This window comes from Tenebrio molitor, chromosome 2 (assembly GCF_963966145.1).
Source record: "Tenebrio molitor chromosome 2, icTenMoli1.1, whole genome shotgun sequence".
In the NCBI taxonomy this organism is placed as follows: Eukaryota; Metazoa; Arthropoda; class Insecta; order Coleoptera; family Tenebrionidae; genus Tenebrio; species Tenebrio molitor.
In genome coordinates this window covers 21,094,707-21,122,643 of record NC_091047.1, presented here as the reverse complement: position 1 = coordinate 21,122,643, position 27,937 = coordinate 21,094,707, and the positions used below count along the sequence as shown (strand labels likewise).

General features: G+C 34.1%; 5 protein-coding genes and 1 long non-coding RNA gene across 9 annotated transcripts in view; 4 read left to right on the top strand and 2 right to left on the bottom strand.

Moving 5' to 3' along the window:
* Nucleotides 1-26,381, top strand: part of LOC138124872 (uncharacterized) — a 93,546-nt gene extending 67,165 nt beyond the window's left edge. The window contains exons 1-2 of one of the 4 annotated variants that reach the window (XM_069040054.1): nucleotides 16,680-17,515; nucleotides 17,565-18,086. In XM_069040054.1, coding sequence (XP_068896155.1) covers nucleotides 16,718-17,515; nucleotides 17,565-18,008 — 1,242 coding nt within the window. In that variant the 5' untranslated portion in view covers nucleotides 16,680-16,717 and the 3' untranslated portion in view covers nucleotides 18,009-18,086. Of the gene's footprint in view, nucleotides 1-16,679; nucleotides 17,516-17,564; nucleotides 18,087-24,970; nucleotides 25,796-25,847 lie in introns of those variants that run through there. The other 3 variants (XM_069040053.1, XM_069040057.1, XM_069040056.1) reach the window with 3 other exon arrangements.
* Nucleotides 1,582-3,805, top strand: LOC138123631 (uncharacterized). Its single transcript, XM_069038397.1, has 2 exons — nucleotides 1,582-2,509; nucleotides 2,560-3,805. The coding sequence occupies exons 1-2, from the start codon at nucleotides 1,733-1,735 to the stop codon at nucleotides 3,001-3,003; spliced, it is 1,221 nt and encodes a 406-aa protein (XP_068894498.1). The 5' UTR covers nucleotides 1,582-1,732; the 3' UTR covers nucleotides 3,004-3,805.
* Nucleotides 5,567-7,899, top strand: LOC138123630 (uncharacterized). Its single transcript, XM_069038396.1, has 2 exons — nucleotides 5,567-5,850; nucleotides 6,025-7,899. The coding sequence occupies exon 2, from the start codon at nucleotides 6,025-6,027 to the stop codon at nucleotides 7,882-7,884; it is 1,860 nt and encodes a 619-aa protein (XP_068894497.1). The 5' UTR covers nucleotides 5,567-5,850; the 3' UTR covers nucleotides 7,885-7,899.
* On the bottom strand, nucleotides 10,319-14,324 carry LOC138123968 (uncharacterized). Its single transcript, XR_011156959.1, has 2 exons — nucleotides 13,469-14,324; nucleotides 10,319-13,409 (listed from the first exon to the last, which is right to left on the bottom strand). It is a non-coding gene; the product is annotated as an uncharacterized lncRNA (long non-coding RNA).
* LOC138124876 (uncharacterized) lies at nucleotides 18,458-19,871 on the bottom strand. The gene is made up of 2 exons (XM_069040061.1): nucleotides 19,019-19,871; nucleotides 18,458-18,950 (listed from the first exon to the last, which is right to left on the bottom strand). Exons 1-2 carry the CDS (start codon nucleotides 19,805-19,807, stop codon nucleotides 18,504-18,506), a joined length of 1,236 nt encoding a protein of 411 aa, XP_068896162.1. The 5' UTR covers nucleotides 19,808-19,871; the 3' UTR covers nucleotides 18,458-18,503.
* On the top strand, nucleotides 22,321-23,502 carry LOC138123879 (uncharacterized). The gene is made up of 2 exons (XM_069038708.1): nucleotides 22,321-22,816; nucleotides 22,868-23,502. The coding sequence occupies exons 1-2, from the start codon at nucleotides 22,388-22,390 to the stop codon at nucleotides 23,309-23,311; spliced, it is 873 nt and encodes a 290-aa protein (XP_068894809.1). The 5' UTR covers nucleotides 22,321-22,387; the 3' UTR covers nucleotides 23,312-23,502.
* Nucleotides 26,382-27,937: the final 1,556 nt, after the last annotated feature.

Sequence of the window (27,937 nt, the reverse complement as noted above, 5' to 3'; positions counted from 1 at the left end):
ACACACAAACTCGTTAAATAAACTACTACTAACAAAAAGATTTTTATTGATTTTGCTGATGCTAGTTCTGTGTTGTGTTTCTGGTTTTTAGTAGTTTGCTGTTAGTGTTTATGAACTGTTTTTTTTATCATATTAGAACTGATATTGCGGTAAATGCAGCAACAAATTCCGTTAGTTGTAAACCTATTTCTAGAATAATATCTATTAACATTATAATCTCAATCTTGGATTTGCAGTAGGTACATTATTTCCTAAGCGGGTCATTTCAGATAAAGATGAGTCCATAACAAAACAATTACATTCGCTAATTAATCCGAGCCATTCTTGGTGGAGATGAGTGGAATTTGCACTAGCCATTGCCGAGATATTTTCAAAAAACGCGGCGCCCAAACTTTGTCCCTCCCGCACAACCGAACCAGTGCGCAACATCTTACTTCTGCCAATTTAGAATATCCAAACTGTAAAGTATCATTTATCACTGGACAACTACGCGTGACTGCATGCATCATGCAGATACATGTGTGTGGACTGCATGTCTAAATTGTCACGTTGTCACACATTTGACAGCATGACAGTTAGTTGCTAACAGCAACCCCCGAAAACAACCCCAAATGTCAGAATCATGAGAACAATAGGATTTTTCGGTCTACGCCCAGGCCGCTATAGACACTCAGACTATCTAGCAGGTCATGTCATGATTAGAAGTATTATGTTAATAAAATACGATCTGGAAATAGCTTACCCAATTCACCTAAGCACTAAAGTTTACATCAACTGACAACACAACAATAAAAAACATTAATAATATCAATTCATGAAGGAGTAAAATAACGGTGCAAAAATGGGTAATTCATAATTAACAATGTTAATACTACTGTCTAATGTTAATTAAAAAATATACTTATTAAATAATAGTTATTTACACAATTAGTGGGATAAAAGCAATATTACAGGATTCGAGTGTGAAGATTGCAGATGACGAGGGCGTTAGCCCGAGTTCATCTGTAATCACACGAGTTTCCTGTAATATGCTTTAGCCCACGTGTTATGTACAAAATTTTATCTAAGACCGCCCCGAATTAAAAAAAAAAGGTAAATCTTATTTATTTCAGCCAGTTTCATTACACCACTCAGTGGAATAATGACTTACTTATCCCACTGAGTGGGGTAATGAAGCTCACTTATCCCACTGAGTGGAGTAATGAAATGCGTCCTGTAATGAAGTTCCTTATTCCACTCAAATGAGTGGGATAAGTGTCATTTATTCCACGGGATTAGATAAAATAATATTTGTATTGATAACATAATTACATAACATTTTTGATTTACAATGCAAAAATTTCCGATAATAATGCGGAATCTGAAAAAATGCCCCGAATGCTTGCAGCGTTTCCACGTTAAATAAAATAATAAATCATTGAATTAAATAATTCAGATTTTCACAGTTTAAAAATTACTTATATTGAAAGCAAGTACAGGTAGAAAGAAGTTACAATTTAATGACAGCAGTTTAGGAATGATGTCGAACTTTGAATTGTTGCCCTAAAAAATTAACACTTTCGACTTACCTACTTTTTCAGGACCGCCACAGATAATTATGTTATCTTTATTTTTGAATAAATACCGCTTAATACGACAGTATTGCCACAGTATTACACGAGACGGCGCGGCGTGTGGGTCACACAGCTTTGTATCTATAACATTCGTGTACTTCTAGACTGCATCAAGAGCAATGACTAGAAACGAGAGTGAAATTCGTTTCTGGTTAAAAAATATTTTAACTGAAGAAAACCTTGATGATTTTTCCGTGAATATATTGGAAAATGCTGCAAAAGGTGAGGGACACGTTGGAGATATAGTGTTTATTAGTCTGACTAGTGCTGAGTTTCCAAAGGAATACCATCTTGTGTTAAAATGCAGCAAACGAAATAAAACTTTGAGAGAAACAACTCCAGACAAAGAATGTTTTACTAATGAAATCTACGTATACAATACAGTGTTTCCTGTTTTTACTCAGTTTCAACGCAAACATCAAATCAAGAATCCTTTTGACAGTGTTCCAAAATATTACGGTAAATTTATGAACGAAAATATAGAGGTTCTAGTTTTTGATAATGTGAAAAATGCTGGTTATTCCTTGTGGAACAAGAAGAATCCATTGACGAGAAAACATATAAATATGGTTGTCAAGGAATATAGTAAATTTCATGCTGTTTCTTTTGCGATGCAAGATCAGCATCCAGAGCAATTCGAAGAATTAAATAGCGGATTGCAGGAAGTTCTTAAAATGGTTTTGAAATCAAATGGTTTAGACGGCATGTTTATGAAATGTATTGACGAGGTATCTGACTTGTTGAAAGGTGACCTCGATGACAATATTTTAAGCACATGGAAAAACTTTAAAAGCCAAATGAATTATATTTTCTATGACATGTGCAAAGAACCAGACGTAAAAAAAGTAATCATCCATGGGGACTGTTGGAATAACAATTACATGTTTAAGTACGCTGTAAGTTTACCATTTATATTTGAAATTTGCTCCTAAGGACCAATTTTTAGGCTGACAACCAAACCCTGCCGGTAGAAGTAGCAATTTTGGACTGGCAAACATCAACTTATTCTTCGCCGATTATCGATCTGTCACACTTTTTATTTGCTTGTATATCCAAAGAAGACATAGAAGATTTAGATGAGATTTTGCGACTCTACCACAAGTCTTTAACGTCGCATTTAAGTAGAATGGGTTCCGATTCTAATTTGTTATATCCGATGGACACGTTTTTACAAGATTGGAAGAAATACAGTAGATTCGGTGCCGCACTGAGCAGTCTAGTCTTTAAGGTTTCTGTAACGGAATCAGAAGAGGTGATTGATTTCACCGAAACAAACGAAAATGGAGGGGATGTTAGTTCACCATTTTCGTACGATGTTAAAGACAAAGCCAGTTATAAGAATAGAGCAAGGCATGTAGTAAAGTATGTAGTGGAAAATGGTCTTATATAATAGCTATTTATGCACCAAGGGCGTTACAACGATGATTATGCCCGGCGAACGATGAATCCAGCTCGAGGGCTTTAGCCCGAGAGATGGATATCGTTCGATAGGCGTAATCATTGGGTGACGCCGTGGTGCATACTAGCTATTTATGCACCAAGGGCGTTACAACGATGATTACGCCCGGAGAACGATAAATCCAGCTCGAGAGCTTTAGCCCGAGAGATGGATATCGTTCGATGGGCGTAATCATTCGGTGACGCTGTGGTGCATACAAGATTTTATTTTTCACTATACGTGTTCTTTAAAAAAAAAATGGCATCTTTGCAATTATGAATTGATGAGGGCGTTATGAATTCATTACGCCCGCTTATTCTTATTACGCCCTGTTTTATTCCCCGGTTGTTATGGACATGTTTACGTATTTCGTATCCTAGGAGTTATCATGCAATTATACTAAAGTGAAAAATAAAAGATTTTATTTTTTTCTATACGTGTCCTTTAAAAAAAAACTGGCATCTTTGCAATTATGAATTGATGAGGGCGTTATGAATTCATTACGCCCGGTTATTCTTATTACGCCCTGTTATTATTCCCCGGTTGTTATGGACATGTTTACGTATTTCGTATCCTTGGAGTTATCATTAAAGAGCGGATTTATATGCACAAAATTTCACTAAAATATGCGCATATATGTATATGCATACAATATCTTCAAAATATGTCCATTTTTTTGGGAAATATGCATACTTTTATACATATGTATATGCACGACAAAAATTTAATAAAAACCAAACTTATTCTACTAAAACATGTTGAACAATTATTATTATTAATTAAGCACAACGTTGACACTACTCAGACACTCTGACAACTCCAAACTTTTGGCTTTGTAAATGGTATTGAAAGTGACGTTTCTCAAAATGTCACTCAAACATTATCCACATTAATTTCTCTCGCAATGGCTCTTATACTCACACCGTCCCTCAGTCTAACACATTTTTGCCAATCAGATAATTGCGGCATTCCAAAAGTTACGTTCGATTCCGATGTAATATGTCAAAAACTGACACTGACTGTATAATCTTTGATGAAAATTCTGTTTACGCTAATCAAATTTCGGAATTTGTACAGAGTGTTTAAATCTTTCCTATCTGAGATTTCAACGGCCGCAGCTGTACCTACTCAGCACTCAATTATTTATTCACAAATAAAGAAGAAAATTAAAAAACTGAAAAATTTATTTAGGTAAATAAAAAATAAGGCCGTGCCCCATCCGATCCCGCATCTTTGAAGTCGCCAAACCAATAATTCCGAAAGAATTGGAGAAATGACATTTTAATATTTAAATTACAAAAAAAAAGAAAGAAAATGAAAAAGAAAAATGAAAGAATTAAAATTTGTAATGAAATGTGTTAGAAACGTTAGCAATCTTATGAGCGCCTGTTGTCGGTCTTCTTTTATTGTACGTATGACATAATTTATGAGAAATCGCCAACAATGGTGAACAATAGGACCCATGTCATTTGTCATCTTTCCACGAAAATAATTGAATGTTAAAAACACCGGTAGCGAAACTTAAAGCGGAAATTTTTTCCTTTTGTACCAAAAGTCTGTAAAATATGCAAAACATGCAAAAAAATATCAAATATGCATTATATTGCAAATTTTTGGGAAATATGCAAAATATGCAAAAATTAATTTGCGTCAATCGCTTGCAAATTACCTAATTCGTAAGAGTACCAAAGAGTTTGGTTGTCATATCAAAACTATTCGATATGCAAATTTCATATAATTCTCTCTCTAGTTATCATGCAATTATACTAAAGTGAAAAATAATGTTTATTATGTCAAATCATGTACATGCAGAGACAGACAGACAGACTGATAGAGAAAGAAATAGCTATGAATAGATAAAAGAATAATATGTAAAATTTATTTTATTATTCTTTTATCTATTCATAGCTATGGACAATAATAAAATATATTTTATTATTCTTTTATCTATTCATAGCTATGAATAGATAAAAGAATTATTATTAATCTGATTATTGTAGTAGTATTGTGCTTTAGGACAGAAACTGATTATACAGTAGAAATTCTATAATTCGTCACCTCTGACTGTGCCTGTCGTATGTACACTTCTATTCAAAAAAAAAGCGTACACCTATTGAGAGCTAATGTAAATGGGGATAAAATTAATTAATCGTTTCCAAGAAAACGTATTACGGTATTACTGACATTTTGTATGTCAAATGTGTGAAAATTGGTTTTTATAAATTTTTAAATTGTTGTTAGATTGTTGAGAGTTGCCTTATTCTATAAATTTACGAATAAAAGGTTGAGTTTTGTTTGTAGTAATTCAGTAATTGGTAATACTTGCTTAATAAATAAGGCAAAACATTTACACACATTAAAATCTCTGAAAAATACATCGATAAAATCCAGCTATCAGCATGGGTTTTGGTACAGGTTTCTAAGTAACAACAATTTAAGGATAGGTTTACAATATGGCAATCTAGCCAAAATTGTGCTCACTACTTGTACGCTTTTTTTTTTGAATAAAAGTGTAGGGGAAGTGGGCCTAAAATGGGGTATGTAGGTAAAACGGGATATCAGTGTTTAACCCGCAACGAGAGCTGGCAACTACTCGTATTAGCACCTAATGCGTGTGTGTGGACGCTAGTGTTAGTGGTCTGCTGTCAAAAGTGCGATCCGCTTGTGTTTTAAACAGAGAGAGTGATTTTATTGGTTTCGGAAGTTGTGAATGTAATAATTAGTGTTTACGGAATAAGCTCCTGGAAGAGAACAACTCGTGCTCTTGGGTTGTTACTGCGCATCAAATTGTCTTCAAAGGTTAGTTAACAAGCGATGCAGGCCAAATTGCTCTGAAAGACATTTGTTTTTCACGCGGTAATTTTAAAAATTTTAAGACAAATGTAGGTAAAATGGGAAATTTTTACGCCTTAAAACGGGATAGTATCCCGTTTTACCTACACCAGCCCAGTATTTATTTTTATTTGTTTTCAGATGCCTTCCACTTATAAACGAAAAACCGACCGCCAATCTTGGTCCGAAGAAGCTATGTCTAGGGCACTAGAGGCGTTGCGAAATGGAACATGTGGTTACTTAAAAGCTGCTAAACAATTTAATGTTCCAAAGTCGACTTTAGAAAGGCGTTTTAAAAACAAAAATAAACAGGCACTTGACCATTCAAAACAACTGGGGAGCAGAAAATTAACGTTTCCAATGGAACTAGAGAAACAGTTAGTAGATTATGTTAAAAACATGGAAGCTATGTTATATGGACTAACAACAAGAAGTATTCGAAGTCTTGCGTATCAAATTGCTGTTAGAAATAATATCGTTCATCACTTTAATAATGAAACTAAGTTGGCAGGATGGCACTGGTTACATTCCTTTCTGAAGAGAAACAATTTGTCTCTTCGCAGTCCTGAAGCAACTTCTGCGGCAAGAGCGCAAGGCTTCAACCGAGAAGCAGTTGGCTCATTTTTTGATATTTTGAAATCGCTCCAAGAGAAACATAATTTCCCGCCATCAAGAATATTTAACGTGGACGAAACAGGTATCACTACTGTCCAATCTCGACCATCAAAAATTATTGCTGCCAGAGGAAGAAAACAAGTAGGCTCCCTAACATCAGCCGAACGTGGGGAGTTAACGACTGTAGTAATTTGTATGAGTCCAAGTGGCATTTTTGTCCCACCTATGCTAATTTTTCCTCGAGTGCGAATGAAACCTCAATTTGCTGATGGAACTCCGCCAGGTTCACTATCAGTTTGCCATAAATCTGGGTGGATGCAATTAGAGTTGTTTGAGAAATGGTTTGATCATTTCGTTCATCACACTCAAACTTCGAAAAGTAATCCAGTATTACTCATACTGGATGGGCATAAAACACACACCCAAAATATAGCAACGATAGAAAAAGCACGGCAGAATGGAGTAACAATTTTATGTTTACCACCGCATACCAGTCACCGTATGCAGCCGCTCGACGTTTCGTTTATGGGGCCACTCACCACTTTTTATACTCAAGAAGTGGAAATATGGTTGAGAAACCATCCAGGACGCCGCATTACTATAAACGAAGTTGGATCTTTGTTCGCTAAAGCATATCTAAGAGGCTCAACACCTTTAAACGCCATTAATGGTTTTAAGAAAACTGGATTATATCCATTGGACCACACAGTATTTACAGAAGATATGTATGCTGCAGCTTTGCCAACTAGTTATGACCCACCTCAAAACAATGACAGTACTGAAAATGATGCAGTTGCAGCTGTGTCACCTGAAATGGAAGATGCAATGGAACAAATTCAACGTGACTTTGTAAGAGAGTCTACACCAGATGAGCAAATAATCACTCAAGTTGAAAAACCATCAACTAGCAGCATGTGCAATTTAATCAGTCCTGAAACAATTGCTCCATATCCGAAAGCTAAGAATGTAAAGCTATCAAAAAAGAAAGTCAGCAGAAAGGGTAAAGCTGCAATCCTTACCAGTACCCCTTATAAAGAAGAGTTAGAAAAATCCCTGGTTCAGAAAAACAGAAAAAATAATGCAGACAAAATGAAAACGAATAGAATAACTTTCAAAAACAAAAACGCTGCAAACAACAGCTCATCGAAAGGTAAGAAACAGGAGTCTAATGTGACCAAAGCACGAGTATCAAGGACCCAATCCAGTAGCAGCGAATCTGACGTTGATGTGGAATGCCTGTTTTGCGGTAATAACTATTCTAAAGACCACTGCGGAGAAGGATGGATAATGTGCTGTCGTTGCGGCAAATGGGCCCATGATGAATGTGCAGGTGTAGAAAGTGATGATGATGACGAATTCACATGTGATATTTGCCTACAAAAATAAAGTTTTTGAAAAATATATTTTCTAAATAAATCTTATTATAGGAATAATTTCCCGTGTTAAATCCATATCCCGTTTTACCTCCAGCACTTTCCCATTTTACCGACACTGTGTAGGTAAAATGGGAAATTGCAGACATTTACTAATTAACCACATGTAACTACTTGTTTTTTATTTTAGATTGTTTTTGATGAATATATGTTTAAATCAATAACTATACTATAGCAAGATTTACTTTACACAATTTTACAACACTTATTTTTTTTTATACATAACGTTAAACGTTAAGTATCCCATTTTAAGCCCACTTCCCCTACATATGGACGTACCGTATTTAAGTTTTTGTAGTCTTTTTGTTAGAAATTATTGTTAAATTTCTTTAAAAAAATACATACTACCTACATACAGATGAAGAAGTTACGTAGTTACGTCAATTTAAATTATAAAAACAGTACTTCAGAATGTGTTTTAGTTATTTTTCCTGGAATTTTCTATAATTCGTCAATTTCCGTAATTCGTGACCCACCTGGTCCCCGACGTGACGAATCATCGAGTTTCTACTGTACTATAATATCTATGTCTATGTTTCGACAAAATTTCTGAAGCTTGTAATAGGACTGTTTGTGGACAGGACCGTACTGAAAAGTATTATATAAAGAGTTCAATTATTATTATATGTTTAGGTGATAGATCAACAAATGTTTATTTGTCTTCAAGCGGTCGAAAATCGCGCCTTTGTCATTTTTTCTGAGCGGAGTACAAGTACTTCAAGTCCTAGGAGTAGAAGTGTTCCAGAGGCGGCTCGACCGGGTCAAATGTAAGGTCATTTGAAGCATTTGTCAAGATTAATTTATCAATTATACGAAATATGTAATAACTAAATTATCCCTATTAAAGAAAAGCCTCTAAAAAAGCGAAATAACAAAATTATTACCCAATATTTAACCGCTTCCCCTACGGCCTTTCACGAGCCTCCCGCTGTGAATCCGTTGTGGGCGTGTCCACAGCGTGGATATAGTCAGATATCATGATGTCAAAATTAAAAAATAACGCAAGATGACCGTTCAGTGTAAAAAAGTAAACAGCTGTAAGTTGTAATCGTTTGCTTTTCACGATTTGATAATTTTTGTTATATTTAGCGAATAACTGATGCCGTTGAAAACGAAATGCATTCCGCCCCTTGAGAATAACAGAATAATCCACGCAGATCGCGGCAAACTATGTAGGATATAGTCCCACCCAAGTCCCGAAAATTGTATGATTGCTGCATAATGCTCGTGATGAAAAGTATCCGGCTACAAAAGTAAAATTTTTGAGTTCCCTAGAGGAAGAATTCTAATTATTGTAGGTTATGTCACTTATGTCTGACCAGCGCTTCTAATGCGATGAATTCACCAATTTGACAATGAGAAATATCGAAGATTTGGGCTCTCCTATCTTAGTTAAAATTCAGGATACTAATAGCTACAAATCGCAATTATTAACCATTTTGAGAAAGTTTTAGCTGGAAATTTGTTGAAAGTAGGTACATCGGATAATTTAGGTAGTGTTGTACACTTTCCTAATATTATGAAAATTTCAAGTAAGTACCAATAATATTACAAGGGAAGTAGAAATTACTGTTGCCTTAAAATTTGAAAATTGTAATATTAATGCAACTGCTGGATAAAAATAATAGTATATTATGTTATGAGGAGCAAAAATCAAGTTTTATGTGCTGCGGCTGGTAGATTGGCTGCCGAACGCAGTGAGGCAGACAAACCAGCCAAAGCACATAAAACCATTTTTGCTCCGAATAACATATACTATTTTTTCTTCAAACCTTCATAACAAATTATTTAAGACATGTTAAGAAACCAGGTAGGAATTTCAAATGATTTAGCTAGTTTACTTTACTGCCGCTCATCAGCGGAGATAATAACTTTACGGACGCCCTCAGCGGAGATAATAACTTTATCTGCCGCTCTCAGCGGAGATAATAACTTTATCTGCCGCTCGTCAGCTCGTTAGATGCCATGACAATGACACTTTAGCATTATCAGTGCAGCAGGATAATATCATAATTTACGGACGTTTGAAGAAAAATGAGTTTGTCCGACTTTTTTTTTGACCCACTTGGCCCAGTTGGCGACCTCAACTGCGTTTCGGTCTTCAATCTCTGGGCTTGGCACAAAAAGACTCACTTCTACTCTTTATGATATAATATAGGTACTGTTACGTTATTATTTTCTCTTTCTTAAAACTTACTCCAACGACCACAAGAGAAAACTTAAATCTCCCAACTTCACCGGGGGAAATTTAAATAACGATTTCGGAGACTGATTGGTTCCAGGTCCTGCACTAAACACACTTACGTCTCGAGAGCAAGACTGTCGGAAGTAGGAATGATCTCTCACAAACACGGTGTTGTATCAGGTGTTGGACAGAAACACAGGTGTAATTATAACAGTGTTTAATTTGTCGTTTTTCCCAGCCTTTACATACGACACTTAATTAACAAACTCCAACTTAGATGCCGCTGCGGGCGAAACACAGTTGTCTATGTAAAGTGAATCTAGGATATAAACCAAGTGGTATTCTCGAAAATGAACAAATTAAAGATATGGGCCTTGTAACTAAATTTATCTAGCCAAGGTTAACAAAATGAATATGAAGTAGGTGACGAACTGAAGGTTCACAAATTAACACGCTGAAGGCGCTTAAACTCTAGTGAAATTTACAAAAAGTGCCGGTACTACCAGGCTAAACTTCTAATTAACAAGTGACTAATTAACGATGAAAATTTAACGAAAACTTCCCTTACACCGGGCCTGGGACTTGGAATCTAAAAGAAGAGTCCTGGGAAGAGCGGAGCTGGAGGAAGGTCCTCCGAGTCCTTCTTCCGCCGCTGGTCTATCACGCCGTCCGTATCCTCGGATAGTCCTCGGGGTCCTTCCTCCCCTCGACACTTCCTAGGGGTAAGCGTGAACTAAACGGGTTTAGCCCCGGTGAAAAAAATGGAAAACTATAAAGTAAAGTGATAAAATGATAACAAAAAAAAAAAAAAGACTTCTGTGAGCCAGCGAGCGCGTCGTTTCTGGCGAGGTCACTCCCGGTCTGATAACGTGAATCAACGTAAAAGAAATGAGCCAAGATGGCGGACTACAAAAAGAAGACGCGGAAGGACCTTGCCAGATACTAGTTGCTCCTGGACTCGGGTTCCTCGGCCAGGGACAGTCCGGTGTGAGGTCCTGTTCTCCGGTGGGGTCCTTGGGGATGACGCCGGTCCAACAGGGTGACGAAATTAATCCGCTTGAGCGTAGGGTCGATGACCCTCGTGAAGGAAGCCTTTATCCGCCGCGACGTCTCGGTTGGGATTCTTCTAGGATGATTTCCCAGCCGATTCGGTCTTCCTCCACGGGTTCGCCAGCACCTGTTGCACACTAAAAACACCCCCTAATCTCCCCCTTTGAACACAACACTCACACACGGATCGGTCGTAACCTCTGACCTGAACTAGTCGAGAACCTCTAACATGGCGTCGGTTCCCCTCCTCTCGCCGAATTGACGCGGCCGGTACCGGAAGTCGGGGTCCGAGAGCCCGTTCTGGAATGTTCCAGAACGTTCTCGCCTTTACGATTTACCGCGAAATTTAAATCGTAACAGTACCTACTATTTAAAAAAAAAATTACTATACTTACTATTAGTAATATGCAACGAATATTTTTGCGAGAAAAAGCTAAGTAAAGATTGTAAGAAAAGAAAAATGTATTTATCCTAAGTCGCACAACTGGAAGAGTTATGTAAGACATTTAAATTTTATTGAACAATTTTTTTTTTATTTGCGTTTGACCTAAGCAAATATTATAAACAAATATGAAGCAAAATTAATGTTTGCACAAGGGCGGTCACCACTTTTGATGTGGGTCTAAATACGTACGAATATGGTGAGGCGTTATTCAGTCATGACTGGCCTTAAGTAGCCAGCGCATGCGCTTATATTAGATATAATTTGTCCAGCGAAATATTGGTTGACATAAAAGTCACTAAATTCTACGTAGAAAAAGGAGTAGCTAGCGCACGTAAAATTTGAAATATATCCTTCAAGCAGTAGCATTTTTGCCCTGAAATTATGATCTAGTTTCTAATTAATGTATTCTAGTGCATTTTGTAGTGTTGGGTTAATTTAATACAATTTAAAATCTCCCAGTCTCTCGCAGGACGAAGCTTACTTAATGTTAGTACCTCTGTTTCCGAAAGTGATTCCTTTTCTGTGATTTCAGATAAAATAGGTTAAAATAGCAATTCATTTGAGAATTAGCAATGAGAACGCAATATCTGTATCTCAAATTTTTAATCATAAATGTTCTTTTATGTTTTTGATTCCTTAGATTTTATTATTACTGTTTTCTGCTAATTTCCAGGAGGTATTCGAATAGTGTTTTCATGTGGCTCTGACACGCCCACCTATAGAACTACCTATATTAATTTAATTACCAAATCAACGAAACCGCATTTTACTGTAGTGAGTTTAGCTAAACTTAAATTTTGCAAGTGCCGCTCGTTGCATATAAGGGACTGAATAGACCTTTACATTTATAAGAGATGGAAAACATGGGCGTAAGATCTGCGCATTGTGAGAGAACAGTTGACCGCTACACTTATTTCCATTGGTTTAACTCGTCGAAGTTTTTTACCTACCGGTCAACATCTTTGTTGTCTCACAGGACGCAGAATTCCCTTGCGCAATGACGTCACTGTGCAACAAAGAGCATCCTTATTTGTAAAGGTTCATAGACTAACATTTTAAAACCTGAAGTTTCGATTTTCTGACTCTCCCCATATCATTAGAATAGATTAAAATAGAAAAATGACCCTTGTGTTAAAATATTGTATTTCAAATAAATTTACTGACTAAATATGTAACAAGTAACCGTTATCTTTTTGTTGATAATTTGAATTTTATAGTTTTACAGCTCGACCCTTCACTGTAATGAAAGCCCTATAGTAGAGTGCTAGACACGCTGTCACTTCGTAATATTAATTTTGTTATTTTTACTCAAAGAAGCAGGATATTCACTGGCTATTGTAGGTTTGAAAGTAGTCCGAGCTCCAAAAAAGGCATTCTTTAATAATAAACAACACCATTAAATTAGGTTACGCTAAATATGCTGTATATTTAACAATGGGATGCATTCTGTTTTTATAAAGTTCGCCATTCCTAATCCCTCTTGACAAATTTTGGCGTTGCCACTGTGAGCCGATACAGCTACATCAACAATTTCATCTTTATCAGTACAACATATTTTCAATAGTAAATTACTCAACTGCCCTAGAGGATATAAAACATCCGGATCGTCTATTCCTAAATTACGTAAGTGATTAGTAAAAAACAAGTAGTAAGTATCTAAAATGTCATCTAAGTCTCCAATATCTTCTTGGGATACACAGGTAAACAAGAAATATGAGAGATCAGTTATTGGTGACACATAATTAGATATTTACCAATCTAATATAGCCACTTTCGAAGGTACCTTGGGGTCTTCATTCTAAAAAACAAAATAATTAAAACAATGTAAAAATAACTGAATACCATAGGTATATTTACTTCAAATATGTACATGAAATTATTATTCCAACAGTCCCCATGACTTATTACTTTCAATCCTTTTAACTTCTTGTGACCGAGTATGGATTCAATTTGATTTTCAAACTTCTCCATTTCGAGATAATATTTTCTTCGACTTCATTTTTTAGCAGCTCAGAAGATTCATCTATGCATCCTTTGAAAATAGTTGTCACGGAATCAAATCTGGAGTTGTTCATATTTTCTTGTACTGTTTTAGCCAATTTTTCAAATTTATCTGGTTGTTGATGTTGAATTGCAACTGAAATCGCATGGAACTTCCCATACTGCTTCACCACCATTTCAATATGTTTTCATTCCAGTGCTTTTTTCTTCGGCCACAACTCATATCCGTTTTTTTTCAAATTTTCAAGAACGATAACTTCTATGTTATCTCCCTTAAAAGTTCGTAGTATTTGGGCACACTGTTAAAAGGGTCCTTGATCCCTTTTTCTTTTTGAAATTTGAGAAAATTAGGAAATACGTGATCGTACACAAACATTTCATTCAAATAAATTCGAACCATTTGTACATTTTTTCGTAGTCTTTTGTTGATTGGTCTTCAGTTTTTCCAGATACAGATGCAAAGACTATGTCTCCCATATAACCATAATCTTTTTGTGAGGTTCTACCTCATTTACGACAATATCTGTTAAACTTTGTTTTTTTAAAGCTGCTTTCAGCCACGACTTTATTTCACTCTTAATATCAAAATTTGTAGACGTCACAACTTTTAAAACGCTCACATCACTAATCAATATTACCTTCGCATACACCTATTACGTACATTTTTTCATTATCAGTTGTTATCAAATGAGTGATTACAGAGTTATCTCTTAAAATAAAAGAAGCTAAATAAAAACAAATTTACAAGATAACAAAGTTGTTGAACATGACGACATAGATATTATACAGGCTGATTCACGTAGCCCGTTCATTAGAAACTTTTTGATTTCCCAAAATCATATTAATATGAAAATTGGTAGTTGACTATAACAGACTACTCCAAGTTCAAATGAAATATTTTCAAAATGGCGGCACTTCCGAAAATACCGGAAATCGATGCCATCTTTGTTTTTTTAAATAGAAAGGCCCCATTTTGACTTCACATTTCGATTCTACGTTAACTTTTGAGTTTAGTACGTCTTTTTGTCAATACTTATCTGTCATCGTTTTTGACCTATGTCATCTTTTTTGCAAAAAAGTGAGGTTGCAGGGCTTCATTAAAAAAATTATAATTCCTGAACCATCAGAAATAAATAATTTATTTTTACTTTACTGACTTGTCAAAGATTTGGCCGCTTTTTTGCGCTATCAACGACATTTTTTTAATGTTTCATACGCCTACTGCAATTTCTTAAAATTGATAATCAAAAAATGTCGAAAACTTTATTTTTTTAAATGGCAACTACCATTTCTGATACTAGATGTAAATGTAAAATTACATTTTAAGGCCACTTTTATTAACATCATGTATGCCTATTTGCAGCCGTTTAGGCGTAATTTTAATTTTTTGAATAAAATATTATTTTTTATAATCAATTGTTTTATTTGAATTTTTATTAAAAAATAGCATTGCAATAAATATTAGATAACAACAAAACAATAAAAAATAAGCAAATTAACAAAAAAATATTTTAATGTAAATGAATTCATTGAAAATATTTTTTTGTTAATTTGCTTATTTTTTATTATTTCGTTGTTATTTACTGTTTATTGCATGTGATTTTTGAATAAAAATTCAAATAACACAATTATTTGATAAAAAAACAATATTTTACTCAAAAAATCGAAATTACGCCAAAACGGCTGGGAATCGGCATACATAATGTTAATAAAAGTAGGCTTAGAATTAAATTTTACATTTATATCTAGTGTCACAAATGGTGGTTGCCATTTAAAAAAATAAAGTTTTTGACATTTTTTGATTAGCAATTTTGAAAAATTTCAGTAGGCGTATGAAACATTAAAAAAATTTCACTAATAGCGGAAAAGATCGGCCAGGTCTTTAAGAATTCAACTTAAAAAAATCTATCAGATGGTTCAAGAGTTATAAATTTGTTAATAAAGCCCTGCAACCTCGCTTTTTTGCAAAAAAGATGAAAGGTCAAAAACGATGACAGATAAGTGTTGATAAAAAGACGCTCTAAACTCAAAATTTAACGTAGAATCGAAATGTGAAGTCAAAATGACGCCTTTCCATTTAAAAAAATAAAAATGGCGTCGATTTCCGGTATTTCCGGAAGTGCCACCATTTTGAAAATATTTCATTTGAACTTGGAGCAATCGATTATAGTCAACTACTAATTTTCATATTAATATGATTTGGGGAAATCAGAAAGTTTCTAATGAACGGGCTACGTGAATCAGCCCGTAGAGCAAAAAATTCACCCTAAAAAATATTCATCACACTTCTTTAGCAATTCTCTGTTATTTCTTACAATACTGATATTAGTTCCTTTTATGATTTCAGTGCTTCAAGATTTTGAAAAAGAATGAAATTGTGTACCTCTTGATCCTTATCATGATGGAGTATTATATTTATTTGGTCTCTTATCAAATACAATTTTTTAAAGTTGATAACATTGTATTTTGCTAAAATCAAAACTGTGTAATCTTAATTCTTTTTTTAATGTACTAAAGTAAACATATTTGGTTCTTGATAAGATGAAAATGGCCATCATCATTTAAGTATGTTCTGATCTTGTGTCAATAACCTCTTATTCATTTAATTTTAAAGACATTAAAGGCTCTTGGCATCATTTGTAACAATGTTAAGTAAGTATAAAAGTGGTATGCCCAAGTTAAAAGTTGACTGACAAACTAAAAAGAGAAAGAAATAAAATTGCAATGGAAACATTTAATTAAAGGAAATGAAAAATTTTGGTTAACTTTTAAAGAAAATGACAGAAAATTAATACAAAGATAAAAGTTACGATATGAGAGTAGTGAACATAAAGACAAGAATTAAAATACAATTTATTCAAGACAATATTTATCTCTGAAGACTCGTGTATTAAATTATTACGTAATAAATATTATTTGCAAGTTTAGATTAGATGGTCAAAATATTATTATCAGCTTCAGTTTTTAAAGAATGACTTGCTGAATAGGTTAAAATGTCAAGTCATCAGACTTCCGTTACGTCATGAAATAAATCTTATCTTTAATTTTGTATAAATACAGCTTACTAAACCAAATTACAGTTCATTCTAGTTTGTATCCGTCTAGATGGCAGGAAAAGCAATGATTAGAAACGAAGATGAAATTCGTTTTTGGTTACAAAGTGTTTTAACGGAAGAAAACCTCGATGATTTTTCCGTGAATATACTGGGGAATTCAGAAAAAGGCGATGGATACGCTGGAGACATAGTTTTCGTACGTTTGACCAGTGCTATTGCTCATTCTCCAAAGGAATACAATCTTGTGTTAAAATGTAGCAAACGAAGTGAAACCTTGAGAAAAACAACTCCAATCAAAGAAGCTTTTACTAATGAAATCTACGTGTACAACACAGTGATGCCAGTTTTTACTCAGTTTCAACGCAAACATGGAATTGAGAATCCCTTTGATAGTGTTCCAAAGTATTATGGCAAATTTACTGACGAAAATACAGAAGTTCTAGTTTTTGAAAATTTGAAGAGTGTTGGCTATTCTTTGTGGAATAAGAAGAATCCGTTAACGAGAAAACATATAAATATGGTTGTGGAGGAATATGGTAAATTTCATGCTATTTCCTTTGCGATGCAAGATCAGCAACCAGAAAAATTACAAGAATTACATAGTGAATTGCAGGATGTTTTTAAGCAGTTTATGACATCATCTGCTTTCGAAAATATGTTTTCAAAAGGTTTTGACGAGGTATGCGACTTGTTGAAAGGTGACCTCAAAGATGAAACTTTAATTACATGGAAAAACTTTAGAAATCAACTCAATTATATTTTCTCCGAAATGTGCCAACAACCGGACGTGAAAAAAGTAATCCTCCATGGAGACTGTTGGAGTAACAATTTCATGTATAAACACGCGGTGAGTTTACAAAATCTGTTTGAAATATTGCTAATTATTAAGTTTTCAGGCTGACAATGAAATTCTACCGGTTAAAGTAGCAATGTTGGACTGGCAAGTATCAAAGTATTCCTCACCAATTCTTGATCTGTCATACTTCTTGTTCGCTTGCATATCCAAAGAAGACATAGAAGATTTAGATGAAATTTTACGACTCTATCACAAATCTTTATCATCGCATTTACAAAGAATGGGAGCTGATTCTAAGAAATTGTATCCACTGGACATCTTTTTAAAAGACTGGAAGAAATTCAGTAGATTTGGTGCTTCAATGAGTAGTTTGTTGTTCAAGGTTTGTGCAACAGATTCCGACGAAGTGATTGATTTCGCCGATGCTGTTGAAAATGGGGGAGATGTTGGTGCAGTGTTTTCGTACGATGTTAAAGACAAAACCAGTTATAAGAATAGAGCAAGACATGTTGTAAAATATGTGGTAGAAAATGGTCTTATCTAATTTATTATCATATTAAATTATTTAGATGTAAAAACACAAGTACTTATTTACTACTGTCTTATAAATATTTACAAAACATTTTTATTTTATGTTTTATTCTAGTATCATTTTATAATAACAACAATAATATACAGTGCGAATGCAGTATAAGAAATAAAAGTCTTTAAGTTTATGTACTTAAAGCACTTTTCTGTGGATCCAGTCTTTTTCTTAAGTCCACTTGATCACTTGTATGTAGAATGTTGTAAATAATTCTTTTTTGGAAACGCAGCTTTATACTGGGACCGTCCATATTTTGTCTTTAGAATTACCTACATGAGAAGAGTTATAGTTAAAATAAAATTACTGTACAATTCTGAGGAATGCGATTTCAACACCATTACTATACATATTTAGAAGCAGAAATGCTGCTGATTTGGATTTGTTTAGAGCAGATCGAGTTTATAAAATAAAGTTGTAACCATTTATTAACAGATTATTTATTATAAAACATAATTAAATTAAGTCATGCTTGACAGCATATTCAATAATATGACGCATTCTCTTTTTGTAAAGTTCTGTATTCCTAATCCCTCCTGAAAATGTGTCGAAAAAATCTTTGCCACTGTCAACAGATTCGGTTATATCAACAACTTCATCTTTTTCAGTGGAACATATTTTCATGAGTAAACTACTCATCAGGATACCATATTTACAGTAAAGTTTCCATTCATCTAAAAACTTATGAAAGGGGTATAAAACATCCGGATCTTCTACTCCTAAATTACGTAAGTAATTAGTAAAACTCGAGTAGTAAGTACTTAAAATCTCATCCAACTTTTCAATATCCTCTTTGGATATACAGGTAAACAAGAAATATGAGAGATCAGCTATCGGTGACGCATAACGAGATACTTGCCAGTCTAACATAGCAACTTTCAAAGGTTCCTTGGTGTTTTCATTCTAAAGAACAAAATAAACAAGATAATTTAAAAAATATCTGAACAGCACATATTTAATAAATCACTTACTTCAAATTTGTGCATAAAATTGTTATTCCAACAGTCACCATGAATTATTACTTTGAATCCTTCGCTGTATGTGGTACCAACTACAGTTTCAATTTGATCTTTGAAGCTTCTCCATTTTGAGAGAATATTTTCATCGAGTTCATTTTTTAATAGCTCACAAGTCTCATCTATACATCCTCCGAAAAGAGAGACCATGGGACCAGCCGCCATGCCTTTCATATTTTCTTCTATTCTTTTGACTAATTCTTCAAATTTGTCCGGTTGTTGTTCTCTCATTGCAGCTGAAATGGCATGGAATTTCCCATACTGTTTTATTACGAAGTCAATATGTTTTCTTTCTAGTGGTTTCTTTTTCGGCCACAATTCGTATCCGTTTTTCTTCAAATTTTCAAGAACGATAACTTCTATGTTTTCTCCCTTGAAAGTTCCGTAGCATTTGGGTACACTATTAAAAGGATCCTTGATCCCCTTATCTTGTTGAAATTTGAGGAAAGTGGGAAATACATGATCGTACATCAAAATTTCGTTCAAGTATATTAGGATCATTTGAGGATTTTCACGTAGAGCTTGACTTTGTTTGCTGCATTTTAGAACCAAGTCGTAGTCTTTTGTTGATTGGTCTTCAGTTTTTCCAGATACAGAAGCAAAGATGATGTCTCCCATGTAACCATCACCTTTTTCTGAAGTTCCTACCTCATTGACGACAATATCTTTTAAATTTTCTTTTTTTAAAGCTACTTTCAGCCATGATTTTATTTCACTCTTAATGTCACTTTTCTGAGACGCCATAGCTTTTCAAACGCTCACACCACTAACCAATGTTACCATCTAATTCACTGAAGTAACTTTAAATGATAATTTTATTCATTATCAGATATCATCATTGATTTTGATGGGACTTCGTACAGATCATTTTCTATTGGGTGGATAAGTAATCTTAGATGATAATAAGGATGATTTAACGACATGTGTCTATTTTAAAATGATAAACTATTACAATTGTGATTTAAAAAGATCATACAATTCAATTAAATTTAAAGAATTTTAAAAATCGACAGTTGTATAATAATTGTCGATTGTCCAAATATGAAATTCTATTAATTTAGTTGATTAAATTCAAAGAATTTCATATTTGGAGAATTGTGTAATTGTGGACAATTAACACAATATGAAATTCTATGTCGTAATAATTGATTTTTATTGTTTTGTTAAATTAACAATTTTGATAAATTTTGATAAATAGATAACGTGTTTTGCTAATTGTAAAAGTGTGGAATTTCAGTTTTCTGTTGCATTGTTGAGAAAATATTAATTTGTACTTAGTCGTGATTAGATAAGAATTACTATTATTTTTTAAGTATCTACATTGATCTTAGATGAGTAACCCTTATCCATTTAATTTTAAACAGTCATCAAGGGCTATTGTTACCATGTTAAAAGGAATTTTAAGAGAGTAGGAATAAAACACCTACTTATAAGTTAAAAGTAGACCAAAAAGAGAAAAAATAACAACAGAAGCCATTATTGTTTAAATGTGAGTATTGGGATGTGAATAAAAATTCTAAAAAAGTTCACACATTATCTCGACCCTAGAAACATATTTTTAATGCCAATTCTAAGTAATTTCTAGTCAGTTTTGATTTTCAACACTGACAAACACCTGTGTTTAATTTATCGCAAAATGAAAGTTCCTTTGTTTAATAGTACTACGTAGATATTTTGTGCTCTAAATTATAGTGACAACTGTTATTGTTCATAGGAAATATAAAAACCCTAAAATTGTATCCATTTACCCTCCCTTCACCAACCGGCGGCACGGCAATTTTGCTACTATGTACCTACTATCACGTAATAGTGCAGTGCTTATCAACATAATTACTGGTGTCTCGCATTCACATTTTGACTTTGTTGTGTTTTATGTTCTGTGTATGAGTATAATAATATACCTTTTGAATTTCAACTATCAATGTGTTCCCTAAATCCAGAATTTTAAAATTTTTAAAAAGAGATTGTAGTACTATTCCCGTTGCTGAAATTATTAGAGGTAAAATCGAAATTTTTTCTAAACACCAAAGATTTCTCATAGCAACGGAGAGCTCTAAATATTTATGAATTTTTACCTATATGCTGTTCACGATTATTTTAAACACGCAGCAGGCCATGATATTTTTTTGTTAGATTGGCGTCAGGTTCTGTCATATGACATTTCGTTTTTAAATATTCGCATTGTTGTCAATTCCGTCATTAATTTAGTTAATAAGAATTTACCCAGAACTGCCCTACAAATATGTATGTTTCATTTCAATTACAATTTTACGATCATTGTTCCTAATGCGTTCAATTGTGTAAAAAATGTAACAACCTGGGAGCAGTGTTCCGTTGAATTATAACCTAAAATAGATTTATCATGACAAATCACAATACTGCGAACTAAAATGTCAGATTTTCATATATAGTCCGAATTTGAAATAATCGTGAATGGTATATAATTTTATCATATTTTATTAGTCATATTCAATTGAATTATTCAAAACTAATATTTCAGAGGAAAAATTAATTTTTCTTTTCACTTTTTCCATACATGGGTTATAAGTTTTGTTTAAAGATTTCCATCAAAAAGTGTTGTTGAGGAAAATATTTATTTTGAGGAAAAAGCTAGGAAGATTCATTTACATACGAGTATGTACCTATAAAATAATTTTTCAATTTTGAGTACCATGTATTCACTTCTGTCCTGTTCTAATTACATTATTATAATGCAGAATGCAGTTATAGTTATAAAGTGGGCATTTGCAACTTTATTGTAAGAAATTTTATACCCTACAACAAACAATATGATACGAAAGAAAATTAAGGTATAAAAACATTAAAAACGTAATGTTACCGATAAGTACATTGTTGTGTTGGTCACACGCTGACTTAGTTGCAATACCGCTTAATATCACGGTATTGCCACAGTATTACACGAGACACACATCTGTATCAGTAACATTTGTGTACTTCTAGACTGCACCAAGAGCAATGATTGCGAAGGAGAGTGAAATTCGTTTCTGGTTAACAAATATCTTAACCGAAGAAAACCTTGATGATTTTTCCGTGAATATATTGGGAAACGCTGCAAAAGGTGAGGGATACGCTGGAGATATAGTTTTTGTTAGTCTGAATAGTGCTGAATCTCAAAAGGAATACCATCTTGTGTTAAAATGCAGCAAACAAAATAAAACTTTCAGAGAAACGACTCCAGTCAAAGAATCTTTTACTAATGAAATTTACGTATACGATAGAGTGTTCCCTGTTTTTACTCAGTTTCAACTCAAAAATCAAATCGAGAATCCTTTTGACAGTGTTCCAAAATATTACGGTAAATTTATGAACGAAAATATAGAGGTTCTAGTTTTTGATAATGTGAAAAATGCTGGTTATTCCTTGTGGAACAAGAAGAAGCCATGGACGAGAAAACATATAAATATGGTTGTCGAGGAATATAGTAAGTTTCATGCTGTTTCCTTTGCGATGCAAGACCAGCATCCAGAGCAATTCGAAGAATTAAGTAGCGGATTGCAGGAAGTTTTTAAAATGTTTTTGAAATCAAATGGTTTAGACGGTATGTTTATGAAATGTATTGACGAGGTATCTGACTTGTTGAAAGGTGACCTCGATGACAATATTTTAAGCACATGGAAAAACTTTAAAAGCCAAATAGATTATATTTTCTATGACATGTGCAAAGAACCAGACGTGAAAAAAGTAATCATCCATGGAGACTGTTGGAATAATAATTACATGTTTAAGTACGCTGTGAGTTTACCATTTATATTTGAAATTTGCTCCTAAATACCAATTTTTTAGGCTGACGACCAAATCCTGCCAGTAGAAGTAGCAATTTTGGACTGGCAAACATCAAATCATTCTTCACCGATTATCGATCTGTCATACTTTTTATTCGCTTGTATATCCAAAGAAGACATAGAAGATTTAGATGAGATTTTGCGACTTTACCACAAATCTTTAACGTCGCATTTAAGTAAAATGGGGGCTGATTCTAATTTGTTATATCCAATGGACACGTTTTTACAAGACTGGAAGAAATATAGTAGATTCGGTGCTGCACTGAGCAGTCTAGTGTTCAAAGTTTCTGCAACGGAATCAGATGAAGTGATTGATTTCACCGAAACAAACAAAAATGGGGGGGATGTCAGTTCACCATTTTCGTACGATGTTAAAGACAAAGCCAGTTATAAGAATAGAGCAAGGCATGTAGTAAAGTATGTAGTAGAAAATGGTCTTATATAATGTTTATTACGTCAAATCATGTACCTACATGCAGAGACAGACAGTCAGACTGATAGAGAAAGAAATAGCCTGTGCCTGTCGTATGTATGTACATATGGACGTACCGTATTTAAGTGTTTGTAGTTTTTTCGTTAGAAATTATTGTTAAATTTCTTTAAAAAAATACATACCCTGTACCTATATACAGATGAAGAAGTTACGTAGTTACGTCAATTAAAATTAAAACACTACTTCAGAATGTGTTTTAGTTATTTTTCCTGGAATTTTCTATAATTCGTCAATTTCCGTAATTCGTCACCCACCTGGTCCCGGACGTGACGAATCATCGAGTTTCTACTGTACTATAATATCTATGTCTATGTTTCGATAAAATTTCTGAAGCGACTGTTTGTGGACAGGACCGTACTAAAAAGTATTATATAAAGAGTTCAATTATCACCATATGTTTAGGTCATAGATCAACAAATCTTTATTTATCTTCAAGCGGTCGAAAATCGCGCCTTTGTGTATCTCCATAGAGACTGTCATTTTTTCTGAGCGGAGTAGAAGTACATCAAATCCTAGGAGTAGAAGTGTCCCAGAGGCGGCTTGACCGGGTCAAATGTAAGGTCATTTGAAGCATTTGTCAAAATTAATTTATCAATTATACGAAATATTTAATAATTAATAATTTTAAAGACATTAAAGGCTCTTGGCATCATTTGTAACAATGTTAAGTAAGCATAAAAGTGGTATGCCCAAGTTAAAGTTGACTAACAAACTAAAAAGAGAAAGAAATAAAATTGCAATGGAAACATTTAATTAAAGGAAATGAAAAATTTTGGTTAACTTTTAGAGAAAATGACAAAAAATTAATACAGAGAAAAAAGTTACGATATGAGAGTAGTGAACATAAAGACAAGAATTAGAATACAATTTATTCAAGACAACATTTATCTCTGAAGACTCGTGCATTAAATTATTACGTAATAAATATTATTTGCAAGTTTAGATTAGATGGTCAAAATATTATTATCAGCTTCAGTTTTTAAAGAATGACTTGCCGAATTGGTTAAAATGTCAAGTCATCAGACTTCCGTTACAGCTCACCAAACGTAGCGTGAGCCGCGAGCTGCGCACAACGGGAAGCAAGAGAATCGCTGTTCGAGTAAGAGGAAACAAATACATTTCTCAGAAGGGTCAGGTAGTCTGAGTCAGTTAGTCTAGTACACATTAAAATTTATTATTTACACGAAAGAAGTGACGAAAAGTTTTTAGAGGGGGATCCGTCTAGTGCGCAGCAAGGTCACAGAGCTCAAGCTACGTTTGGTGAGCTGTACGTCATTAAATAAATCTTATCTTTAATTTTGTACAGCTTGACCAGAATAGCTTGGCGGATGAGATGCGCACCAGAGAAAACGAGCGAGTCTCTGTAAGACAAGGATATGGCTACGGTTGTAGGTATGGTACACCCAACGAAGCAAATCTGCTCAAAACAGCCCGGACATGCTGTTCACTTGAAGCTTGAAGCGCTGATTTTCGCCCGTTTGTACACGATCTAAACACTTCCAGATCCAACAGACAAGTGCGCTCCGCTAGTGGAAGGGATTTCAGTCCACTGCGTCACTCGCCAAGCTGTTCTGGTCGACCTGTATAAATACAGCTCACTAAACCAAATTACAGTTCATTCTAGTTTGTCTTTAGATGGCAGCAAAAGCAATGATTAGAAACGAAGATGAAATTCGTTTTTGGTTAAAAAGTGTTTTAACGGAAGAAACTCTCGATGATTTTTCCATGAATATACTGGGGAATTCTGAAAAAGGCGATGGATACGCTGGAGACGTAGTTTTCGTACGTTTGACCAGTGCTATTGCTTATTCTCCAAAGGAATACAATCTTGTGTTAAAATGTAGCAAACAAAGTGAAACCTTGAGAAAAACAACTCCAATCAAAGAAGCTTTTACTAACGAAATCTACGTGTACAACACAGTGTTGCCAGTTTTTACTCAGTTTCAACGCAAACATGGAATTGAGAATCCCTTTGATAGTGTTCCAAAGTTTTATGGCAAATTTACCGACGAAAATACGGAAGTTCTAGTTTTTGAAAATTTGAAGAGTGTTGGCTATTCTTTGTGGAATAAGAAGAATCCGTTAACGAGAAAACATATAAATATGGTTGTGGAGGAATATGGTAAATTTCATGCTATTTCCTTTGCGATGCAAGATCAGCAACCAGAAAAATTTCAAGAATTACATAGTGAATTGCAGGATGTTTTTAAGCAGTTTATGACATCGTCATCTGCTTTCGAAAATATGTTTTCAAAATGTTTTGACGAGGTATGCGACTTGTTGAAAGGTGACCTCGAAGATGAAACTTTAATTACATGGAAAAACTTTAGAAATCAACTCAATTATATTTTCTCCGAAATGTGCCAACAACCGGACGTGAAAAAAGTAATTCTCCATGGAGACTGTTGGAATAACAATTTCATGTATAAATACTCTGTGAGTTTACAAAATCTGTTTGAAATATTGCTAATAATTATTAAGTTTTCAGGCTGACAATGAAATTCAACCGGTTAAAGTAGCAATGTTGGACTGGCAAATATCAAAGTATTCCTCACCGATTCTTGATCTGTCATACTTCTTGTTCGTTTGCATATCCAAAGAAGACATAGAAGATTTAGATGAAATTTTACGACTCTATCACAAATCTTTATCATCGCATTTACAAAGAATGGGAGCTGATTCTAAGAAATTGTATCCACTGGACACCTTTTTAAAAGACTGGAAGAAATTCGGTAGATTTGGTGCTTTAATGAGTAATTTATCGTTCAAGGTTTGTGCAACAGATTCCGACGAAGTGATTGATTTCGCCGATGCTGCTGAAAATGGGGGAGATGTTGGTGCAGTGTTTTCGTACAATGTTAAAGACAAAACCAGTTATAAGAATAGAGCAAGACATGTTGTAAAATATGTGGTAGAAAATGGTCTTATCTAATTTATTATCATATTAAATTATTTAGATGTAAAAGCACAAGTACTTATTTACTACTTTCTTATAAATACAAAACATTTTTATTTTATGTTTTATTCTAGTATCATTTTATAATAACAACAACAACAATATACAGTGCGAGTACAGTGTAAGAAATAAAAGTCTTTAAGTTTATGTGCTTAAAGCACTTTTCTGTGCATCCAGTCTTTTCTTTGGTTCACTTGATCACTTGTATGTAGATTGTTGTAACTTGTAAATAATTCTTTCTTGGAAATGCAGCTTTATACTGGGGCCGTCCATATTTTGTATTTAGAACTACCTACATAGGAAGAGTTATAATTAAAAAAATACGGTACAGTACAATTCTGAGGAATGCGATGTCAACACCATTACTATACATATTTAGAAGCAGTCATGCTGCTGATTTGGATTTGTTTAGAGCAGATAGAGTTTATAAAAAAAAATTGTAACCATTTATTAACAGATTATTTATTCTAAAATAACTAGAAAAACAACACCATAATTAAATTAAGTCATGCTTGACAACATATTCAATAATGTGGCGCATTCTCTTTTTGTAAAGTTCTGTATTCCTAATTGTTGAAGTTTGGCAATTTTACCCTTTGGTGTTGCCATATGTTGTGTTATATAGTAGGCACATAATAATAAACAATTGTACTTTTAACGAGTTGTCATAATAAAGAATTTCGTGTTCGCTGAACCTGTATTTCTGATTCATTGAAACTCTCACAGGTTACGGGCCCAGTACAAACAGGTTCACGATTAACTTAAATTTGAAGACTGCTATCACGCAAAATCTAACGCAATTTAGTGGAAATGAGTTTCACAAATTCAACAAGATTTGAAATGTTAAACAAAAGCAATTATGATACATGGAAGATCCAGGTAGAAGCTCTCCTTATCAAGAATGATACTTGGTCGTATGTATCCGGCGAAAAGCCTAAACCCCAAGTTACCGGTGAAGGTGAAGCTCGTGCTGTCACAGAAGAGGAGCAAAAGAAATGGATCGCCGCCGATCGGAAGGCGAAATCAGACTTAATCCTCGCCATGAACGCATCGGAACTTAGGCAGATTCGCAGTTGTGAGACTTCGAGGGAGATATGGATGAAACTAGAATCCATATATGAATCCAAAGGACCGGCACGCAAGGCAACGTTATTAAAGCAAGTGATACAACACAAGATGCGCGAAGATGACGACGTTCGTGAACACGTAGCAAAATTTATGAACACAGTCGATAAATTACAAGGAACGAACATCGAGATAAATGGTGATCTGTTGTCCATCATGTTGCTATACAGTTTACTTAGTAGTTTTGAGAATTTTCGATGCGCTATCGAGTCGAGAGATAGCTTACCTAACGTGGAAAATCTAAAGGTGAAGATTGTCGAGGAGAATGACGCACGGAATCAGAAACTTGACGGAAGTTCAACCGGCGGTGTCATGTTCTCTAAACACTTCTCAAGGGATTCGAACTCGTCAAAAGACAACTACAAGAAACAAGACGAAAAATCTTCGAAGCTCAAAATTACCTACAAGTGTAATTATTGCGGTAAACGTGGTCACAAGGCTGCTGATTGCTTCAAAAGGAAGAGAGAAGAAAACCAAAAGGCTGGACTTGTTCATGA